This window comes from Mastomys coucha, unplaced genomic scaffold, assembly GCF_008632895.1.
Source record: "Mastomys coucha isolate ucsf_1 unplaced genomic scaffold, UCSF_Mcou_1 pScaffold8, whole genome shotgun sequence".
Lineage (NCBI taxonomy): Eukaryota > Metazoa > Chordata > Mammalia > Rodentia > Muridae > Mastomys > Mastomys coucha.
Window position 1 is genome coordinate 29,019,698 of NW_022196914.1, and position 10,164 is coordinate 29,029,861.

The window sequence follows — 10,164 nt, forward strand, 5'->3', positions numbered from 1 at the left end:
TAGGAGCTTTTTGCTTTTTGCATTTTCTTTAACTGTTGTGTCAATGTTTTCTATGGTGTCTTCTGCCCTGAGATTCTCTGTTCTATCTCTTGCATTCTGTTAGTGATGCTTGCATCTGTGACTCCTGATTTCTTTCCTAGGTTTTCTATCTCTAGGGTTGTCTCTCTTTTTGATTTCTTTATTGTTTCTATTTCCACTTTTAGATTCTGGATGGTTTTGTTCATTTCCTTCACCTGTTTGATTGTGTTTTCCTGTAGTTCTTTAAGGGATTTTTGTGTTTCCTCTTTAAAGGCTTCTAGCTGTTTACCTGTGTTCTCTTGTATTTCTTTGAGGGAGTTATTTATGTCTTTCTTAAAGTCCTGTATCATCATCATGAGAGTAATTTTAGATCTGAATCTTGCTTTTCTGGTGTAATGGTGTGTCCAGGACTTGCTATGGTGGTAGAATTGGGTTCTGATAATGCCAAGTAACCTTGGTTTGTGTTGCTTATTTTTTTACTCTTGCCTCCCGCCATCTGGTTATCGCTAGTGCTACCTGCCCTTGCTAAATCTGGCTGGAGCCTGTCCTTCCTGGGATCCTGGCTGTGTCAGAACTCCTCAGAGTCAAGCTGTCTTTGTGACCCTGTGATTCTGGGATTCTGTGACGCTGGGCTTGTTAGAGCGCCTGGGAGTGGAGCTTCCTCTGGGTGTTGTAGGACTGGCTGAGGAGTTTGTGCAAGGTCTACTCAGGGCACCAGCCAGCCCAGACACACCGGAAGCAACCCTAGCCACTGGGCTGGTGGAGTTCCTGTATGCTGCATGTCCCAGCCACTTTCAGTGTTGGGACAGATGTGTCTGCCTCACCTCAAATCCTCTAATCCTAGGCGTGATCAGAGTGCCTGGGAGAGGAGCCGCCTCTGGATGCTGTGGGACTGGCTGCCAAATTTGAGCCCAAGGTCTGCTAGGGCCCTGGCCCAGACAGACTCAAAGGAACCAGTGCCACTGGGCTGGCTGAGTTCCTGTGTGCCTGGGTCCTTCTGGTCCCAGTTACTCTCAGTGTTGGGACAGATGTTGTGTCCTCCTCACCTCTGATCCTGGGCGTGTTAGAGCCCCTGAGAGTGGAGCTTCCTCTGGGTGTCGTGGGACTGTTTTTTTTTTGTTGTTGTTGTTGTTGTTTTGTTTTGTTTTGTTTTTTGGTTTTGTTTCATTTTGTTTTTTGGTTTTTCAAAACAGGGTTTCTCTGTGTCTCCCCAGCTGTCCTGGAACTCACTCTGTAGACCAGGCTGGCATCACACTCAGAAATCCACCTGCCTCTGCCTCCCAAGTTTTTTTCACTTGCATATTTCATTATTCCATGCGTATTTTATTTTCTGATCTTGTCCAATTAGTGTTATGTCTCTGTGTATGTGTTTTGTTTTTTTGTTTTGTTTTGTTTTGGTTTTGGTTTTTTTCCAAACAGGGTCTCTCTGTGTAGCCCTGGCTGTCCTGGAACTCACTCTGTAGACCAGGCTGGCATCACACTCAGAAATCCGCTTGCCTCTGCCTCCTAAGTGCTGGGATTAAAGGCATGCGCCACCACTGCCCTACTGTATTCTTTTCAGTTATAAAACAGTTCTATATTCTTTTAACATATACATTGTTTTTCTTTATATTCCCTCTTCCTTTGATTTCTGAGTTCATCTTAATGTGGTTGGAAGTGGGCTTCTTTAATATGATGTTTAACTAAATCATAAAGAAAATAACCAGGGAATTGTGGTACACCTGATTAATTTGCGACCCTATTTAGTAATAATACAAGAGTCAGTATGGTCATATGTGACAACATGGATGATGCTAAATTTGTGAGCATGAACAAAGAGAAGAAAGTCAGGAAAAAGTTGGAAGCAACAGATGAGACTGCATATCAGTACACACAGAGAGGGGCACAGAAGTATGGGATGACGGTTGTGTGAAGGGAGAAACCTGGCCTGGAACTTGTAAAAGAGAGGTGAGGGGCTATTGTTCATCTGAGTTATGTGTAATTGCAAATATTTCTATCTTCTATCAGGTGAGGGGGATGAAGAAACTGCTGCTGCTCTAGGAGCCCCTCCAGGTCTGCAGTCTCTCCCTCCTGGTGTTGCCTGCTTAGGCAGACAGATTAGGGGATGAGGAAGCTGCTGCTGCTCTAGGAGCCCCTCCAGGTCTGCAGTCTCTCCCTCCTGGTGGTGTCTGTTTAGGCAGACAGATTAGCTTGGGTGACAGGATGTCTCGCAAAACCTTGCTCTGTGGGTTGTAGTAGACGAATAAGGCTGTATTCACCTAGGATTCCTGTTTTTATAAGCAAGACTCTATCAGATGGGATAGGAAATTATTGTTTCAGGTATAAAAGACAAGTCCCACGTGCTGTGTGACCGTGCTTCTTGTGCTCTCAGACTGACTTACCTATATCAGCAGCACTGATGAACAAGGTCACTAGAGTGAATCCACTTTTCTTGGTGCTCGGAGATTACAGGTGACTCTGCCGGTCTCCCTACTCTTTCTAGAGAGGAATTTCTGAAGAGTTAACCTGTCTGAACTTAGAAAACAATTTGGAGAGACTTCAGGAGAGAAAGGTGTCTCGTTCCCAAACCCTTTGTTCTGCCCATTTAATGGTTGCAGCCTTCTTTTTTTTTTTTTTTTTTTTTTTTTTTTTTATACTTCTCAATTTCCCATGAGAGTGAGACTGTCACTCAGTGTGTGAGCTAACAAATGCAGGCCGGTTTGTCAAAGAAGAGACTCCTCTCTCTTTTCTGTCTTCTGTCTCTTTATGCTGCCTCAGAAATCTAACAGTGTCAGAAGTTGAATCTAAAGGATTATAAATCAAGTGAGAGAAATAATTTTTTAATCCATTGACCGGTAATCTCAGGAAAAGGAAACCTGGCAGAATATTGATCAATGGATGTCTTTTTTCACTTAGATAAGATGAAGGAATCTTAGGGTACTCACATTGTACTGAATCCAAGGGAATAAAGACCTCAAATGGCAATAGGTGGACCAGGGCTGAAAAACAAAAAGACATAAAGAAGACAAAACCAATAGCTGGGACAAAGAACAGGAACAGATTATGACCCAAAGACAAGCAAGTTTAATATGTACAGCAAGGAATATAGTATTAGTAGATGGAAAATGGCCAACACATGAATCAAACAATGTTGGAAATGAGAGCACAGGGTATCTTAGAAACAGCTGCCTGAGGGCAGATAACCCCAATCCCAGGAGAAGTGTCGGATCCCCTGTAACTGCAGCAATGACTCTGTCATGGCACTGTATCCTCTGTCAGATTCCCTAGTCAAGTCTACTACTGGATGAAGACAGAGAGCTAAAGTTCCCATTGTCCTTTCATGGAGCCTCTGAGACAGTCTTGGGTCTGTATAGATCCCCACAGTGATTGATCTTATTGCTAAATTTCCTATTTATACCTTGTTTACATACTTTTGATTATATTTGTCTATGAGTTCTTCATGTATTATTCTACCCACTGGCTGCTCAAACTTAGACCCTTGGTGCCCTGTCATTTGCATCTCTCTGTCCACGCTCAGAATGCAGACTTCAGCCCACAGGTGCTCATCAGATCTGCATCTTCATTGTATGTGTCATTGTGATAGTGCATATTGGGTTGAGAAGTACCTTCTCCATCACCACGGCTCTCTACTGTGAGAAATGTGCGTAATGTGTGCTGTAGTATAATGCAATCGTGGGAATAAATGATTAAAAATAGGAATAAATATTAAGAAATAAATTTACTATTTGTTTATTTTTATTGTTCTGGCTAGAATACTATGCACTCTAAATAAAGTATAGTTATGTGAGTATAGGAAATATCAATTTAGGAAATACATCTCTAAGATGAGGTTGTATGCCAGCCTGTAGAGCATTTTCCTAGTGACTGATGGAACATGGCAAAGTCTGATATTCAAAGTGCTACATCTGGGCTGGTGGTCATGGTTTCTATATAGAAGGAGGCTGAGCAAGCCATTTATAGGTAGCCTATAAGGAGAACCCCTCCATTATCTCTAAATCACCTCCTGCCTCCAGGTTCCTGTCCTGTTTGAGACCCTGTATTGACTTCCTTCAAGAATGAACCGTGCAATAGAAATATAAGCCATATAGACCCCTCCCTCCTCAAGTTGACTTTTGGCCAGAGTTTCATAGCAGGAATAGAAACTCTAACTCAGCATCAATGTGTTATATTTTGGTCTAAGACATTGTCTGATCCTCTGTAACTGGAGTTGTAGACAGTTGTGAATAGCTATGTGGCACCTAGGAATCAACCCCATGTCCTTTGGAAGAATAGCCAGTGCTCTTAACTGCTGAGCCATCTCTCCTGCCCCAGCACACTGTACTGTAGTTGCCCTTGTTCTTCAGTCTATGGTCCTTAAAAGTATTATACCATAGAAGTTTCTCGGACCTTCTGCCATTCACTTTCCTTAGACATGAGTCCTGTTTTACCCCTAGCATCATATCAAAAGTATTTTATGGATTTTACTTACCTATATCAGAAGGGCTTACAACTCTCCTCTCATTCAGGGCCACCTTTAGATTTACATGCAGAAGCACATAATGCCTCTTAGTACTTATGTCATTATTCATGGTTATAATCAGCTTAATGTATAAGGTAAATTGTGATTATTTCTATCCAAGTTTAGCTTCCAAATGAATGAGATTTAGCTTATTATTTCTTTGGCATTTGCTCAGTTACTGGGGGATTATTCCTAACTTATTTTCCTAAAGCTAGGCTTACTACTTCCCCATTTGTGCTCCCCAAGTCTTTGTTGATTGAGTCTTTCTCAAATTATTTCTGGTCCATCAGTCTGTCCAGAGTAGAGGCAGGGGCATTTCACTTAGGCACTTGCCACAGATCCATCATGTCTAATGGAGACCTTCTGTCCTCCCATCTTCTCCTTCCCCTCCCTATTTCTCTTCTCTTTGTCATGCTCCTTTCCTTTAACCTCTAGCCCAGTCACCAAAGCCCCTCCTAACTCTATTTCCCCCCATAATTGACTATGGCCTGTTTTACTTAACCAAGAGTTTTAAATCAGAGAGCAACGTTTGTACAACTAACACTGGTGTATATGGGAATATTCACTTGCCTTTGGGCAGTCAGATCTTAGGGTATGGAATTTAGCATTTGAATATATAGAAGCACCAGACCAACCACCAACAATAATGTGTGGTATTTACTATTCTTTTTTTTTTTCAGGATATGCTGTCATTCTCGGATGTGGCTATATATTTCTCTGCAGAGGAATATGAATGCCTAGGTCCTGTTCAGTGGAAACTGTACAGGGATATGATGTTGGAGAATTACAACAACCTTGTGTCTCTGGGTGAGGATAATTTCCATGAAGAACTCTTAATTGTCAGTATGAAAGATTGCTCCCTTTGTACAACACTTCATGAGAGCTGGTGCTTCCAACAGAGAGGTTCATAGGCTACTTTAAGGAAATTAACATCAGAGCTTATAACTATCTATTCTCATGTTCATACCCCTCTATTACATGTATCATTAATATTAGAAAATACATAGTATGCCTTAAAGAGACTGTCACACGTTTCGTTTTATTTGTTGTTGTTGTTTTGTTTTTGTTTTTTCTTTGTTTTTTGTTTGTTTGTTTTGTTTTTCGAGACAGGGTTTCTCTGTGTAGCGCTGGCTGTCCTGGATCTCACTCTGTAGACCAGGCTGGCCTCGAACTCAGAAATCCACCTGCCTCTGCCTCCCAAGTGCTGGGATTAAAGGTGTGTACCACCACTACCCAGCACATTTCGGTTTTTAAAGTTCTTCCTGTTAACTAAGGGATATGAAGCTTAAAACCCACAAACCCTAAGTTCCTCCTAGGCATTCTGATGTGTCCAACAGAAAGAACACATCCTTGACACACCTTTTTTATTTTTAAAATTTTTTTTGTATCTTCTCATCCTTGTACACACAATCCTGGAGGGACATTTTATTTCCCAGAAGAATACATTAACAATGTTGTCCCCCTTTCCCACAAACAGGTCTTGCTTCCTCTAAGCCATACCTGGTCACATTTCTGGAACAAATACAAGAGCCTTCAGATGTGAAGAAACAAGAGGCCAGCACTGTGCACCCAGGTGTGTCAGGAGGAGGTTGTCAGAGAATGGAGTAGGGAATTTTAAGATACAATGTAAGGTCATTGAGACAAAATATTCTGGTATAAATCATCTTTTAAAGATCGAATTTTCTCTTTCTTTCAAAGGAGGGCATCATGTAATGTTAAGGATGCTTTGTGTCCCATAAGCTTTGTTGTCTTCTACCATGAGATTAACTTTTGTTTCCCAAGACAGCCTAAGCTCTGTCCTTTCTATGTAATCTTTAACTTGGCTGTTTATGTTTTTCATAAGATATGGTACATGCATTTTTTGAAAGTGAGGATTTTTCGCTATGCCCAGCTAGCTCCCAAATGAATGAGACAGAGACAGTAAGAGTTATTTGATAAGTTTTACAACATATTTTCTAGGCAGTTAATAATTGATTCTAATCCTCAAAATTAATCTGACTACCTCCCAGCCAAAATCCCCATGATAGTTGCATTTTACTATTGATCTGGCTCTCTGGGCTTCAGATGTCTATCATGTGGATGGACCCCTCTCTCATAGCTGTCCCCTCTCCCTGTCTCTGTGTGTGTTTGTATTTGTGTGTGTCAAGCTCTATTTTCCCTTCAGCCCAGTCATTGGCTGATCAGTTTTTATTGACAAGTCAGAGAATAAATGGGATCAATATTTATACAAATTTGAGGTGGGAGACCCTGAGAATAGGCATTTCAATGCCATATCCTTTTGGCAACAAGCTATGAGGGCAGAGAAATCAGTGTTGGTATAATATGAGGATAATCTTGACACAATGTACAAAAACATTATGCCTAAAGATATTCATAAAACTCCTTCCCTTGAATACTTGAAATTTATTGTTTCATGTTATTATGGAAAGTGTTCTAATGCTGTTGAACTTTCATAACATTAAAAACTAAACTATATACTTTGAATATACTTTGAGTATTTATATATATTCAATGTATATACATATAAGTACATGCACACATATATGTATGTGTATATACATATATGTATATTATTTATTCAGATTTTAAATATTAATAAAATACATATATATGTATTATTTATTCATATACATACATATATATATGTATTATTTATTTGGGTGTTTTCCAAGTCACACTATTTTATAGTCTGTTTTTAACTACTCATAAAATTTTTGTATTTGTTTAAGGGGTTGATTTGTATTATATAATGCTACTATGGGTTTTCATGTTAATGTTATGCTGTCCTTACATGTTTAACTTTGATTAATATTCCTTTGTTTCCATGTTTCTATGTGGTCATGGTCTTATTTCAGTGGAAGTTTATATGACTTAAACCTATTCTGTGATGTAAATTAAGCTTCAATGAGTACAGGTAGAAATTTGAATGTAGCTTATTTTTATAGGCAAATGCAAGTATGAGTTAATGTTTGGTTTTAAAAATAAGTATTATAAATATACAGAATATTACTCTTCTTTCATTCATTTCTCAACCCTTGCTCACCAGGGGGAAAATGCTATGCATGCAAAGAATGTGGCAAAGCCTTTGAGCGCAAAAAGATATATCAGAATCACCAGAGAATTCATTTAAGAATGAAGTTCTACAAGTATGAAGAATGTGGCAAGTCCTTTTGTTTTCCATCATTACTTTCTGAACACAAAAGAAATCATACAAGAAAAAAACTCTACAATTCTGAAGATTGTGTCAAGGCTTTCCATTGTCCATCATTACTTTCTCAAAACAAGATAGTTCATACAGGAGAAAAATCTTACAAATGTGAAGACTGTGGCAAGGCCTTCTATTATCCATCAAGACTTTCTGACCATAAGAAAATTCATACAGGAGAGAAACCACACAAGTGTGAAGTATGTGGCAAGGCCTTTGATTATCCATCAAGACTTTCCAACCATAAGAGAATTCATACAGGAGAAAAACCCTACACATGTGAAGTATGTGGCAAGGCCTTTGATTATCCATCAAGACTTTCCAACCATAAGAGAATTCATACAGGAGAAAAACCCTACAAATGTGAAGTATGTGGCAAAGCCTACCATGATTCATCAAAACTTTCTCAACACAAAATAATTCATACAAGAGAAAAACCCCACAAATGTGAAGTTTGTGGTAAGGCCTTCCATTATCCATCTATACTTTCTAAACATAAGATAATTCATACAGATGAGAATCTCTGCAAGTGTGATATATGTGGCAAGGCCTTCCATTATCCATTATTACTTTCTCAACACAAAATAGTTCATACAGGAGAAAAACCCTACAAATGTGAAGACTGTGGTAAGGACTTTCATTATCCATCAAAACTTTCCAGACATAAGAAAATACATACAGGAGAAAAACCATACAAGTGTGAAGTATGTGGCAAGGACTTCTATTATCCATCAAGACTTTCTAAACACAAGGTAATTCATACAGAAGAAAACCCCTACAAGTGTGAAGTATGTGGCAAGGCCTTCGATTATCCATCAAGGCTTTCAAACCATAAGAAAATTCATACAGAAGAGAAACCATACAAGTGTGAAGTATGTGGAAATGCCTTTTGTTTTTCATCATCACTTCGTAAACACAAGATAATTCACACAGGAGAGAAACCCTACAAGTGTGAAGTATGTGGCAAGGCCTTTGGTTCTCCATCAACACTTTCCAAACATAAGAAAATTCATACAGGAGAGAAACCATACAAGTGTGAAGTATGTGGAAAGGCCTTCCACTTTCCATTCTTACTTTTGATACACAAGAGAATTCATACAGGAGAAAAACCCTACAAGTGTGATCTATGTGACAAGGCCTTCCATTGTCCATCAATACTTTCTGTACACAAGAGAATTCATACTGGAGAAAAACCGTACACATGTGAAGTATGTGGCCAGGCCTTCAATATTCCATCAAAACTTTCTCATTACAAGAGAATTCATACAAGAGAAAAACCCTACAAATGTGAAGTTTGTGGCAAGGCCTTCCATTATCCTTCAAGACTTTCTAAACATGAGAAAATTCATACAGAAAGGAATCCCTACAATGCTGAAATATGTAGCAAGGGTTTCAATTATCCATGAAGACTTTCCAAACATAAAAAACTTACTACAGAAGAAAAAGCACACAGTGTGAAGTATGTGGAAAAGTCTTTCTATCATCATTACTTATGATACATGAGAGAATTCATACTGGAGAAAAACCCTACAAATGTGAAATATGTGGAAAGAACTTCCATTATCCATCAAAACTTTCCAAACATAAGAAAATTCATACAGGAGAGAAACCTTACAAGTGTGAAGTATGTAGCAAGGCCTTCCATTATCCATCATTACTTTCTAAACACAAGATCATTCATACAGGAGAGACTCTACAATGATGAAGTCTGTGGCAAGGCCTTCCATTCTCCATCAAAACTTTCCAAACATAACATTTATCTAAGCAGAAAACTGTACAAATGCAAAGCGTGTGGCAGGGCCTTCCACTCTCTATCTTTACTTTCTAAACACAAGGTCATTCATACAGGAGAGAACACTTAACATGGTAAAGTGTGTGGCTTGGAGAGGGCTTTGAGAGAAGGGGTGTTTGGGAGCAGTAAAAAATATTAATTGAAGTCAAATTATGGATGAAAGCTAATAGCCTATATTCAGCTTGAGACAACTTTTAAGACTGCTTTCTCTATGTTCTGCTCCAGACAGTTCTCTAAGCAGTTCTCTCTTACTTTTCTGAAAAATTCTCTGGATAGCTCATCTCTTCAGATCAAAACCCAGTCTTTTATTTACGTGTCAATCCAGCCATTTATCCAAGTTCCTTTTTGATTATCCCATAAAACAGCATCTCATAACTCCAGCCCCTTGATTCTTAGGAGACTGGAAGCACATTCAGACATCTGCTTGCTTGTTTTAAACATAAACAATAGCCGGGCGGTGTTGGCGCACACCTTTAGTCCCAGCACTTGGGAGGTAGAGGCAGGTGGATCTCTGAGTTCGAGGCCAGCCTGGTCTACAGAGTGAGTTCCAGGACAGCCAGGGCTATACAGAGAAACCCTATCTCGGAAAAACAAACAAAAAACAAAAAACAAAAACAAAAACAACAACAAAAAAACATAAACAATAATCTA

At 39.2% G+C, this 10,164-nt stretch overlaps 1 protein-coding gene across 1 annotated transcript; it reads left to right on the forward strand.

Annotated features, from left to right (window-relative positions):
• Window positions 1–2,073: 2,073 nt before the first annotated feature.
• LOC116083871 (zinc finger protein 728-like) lies at window positions 2,074–9,583 on the forward strand. Its single transcript, XM_031360651.1, is given in 6 exon segments — window positions 2,074–2,158; window positions 5,197–5,323; window positions 5,994–6,089; window positions 7,563–9,170; window positions 9,173–9,401; window positions 9,403–9,583. Coding segments are annotated over 5 exon segments (2,238 nt in total). The 5' UTR covers window positions 2,074–2,158; window positions 5,197–5,199.
• Window positions 9,584–10,164: the final 581 nt, after the last annotated feature.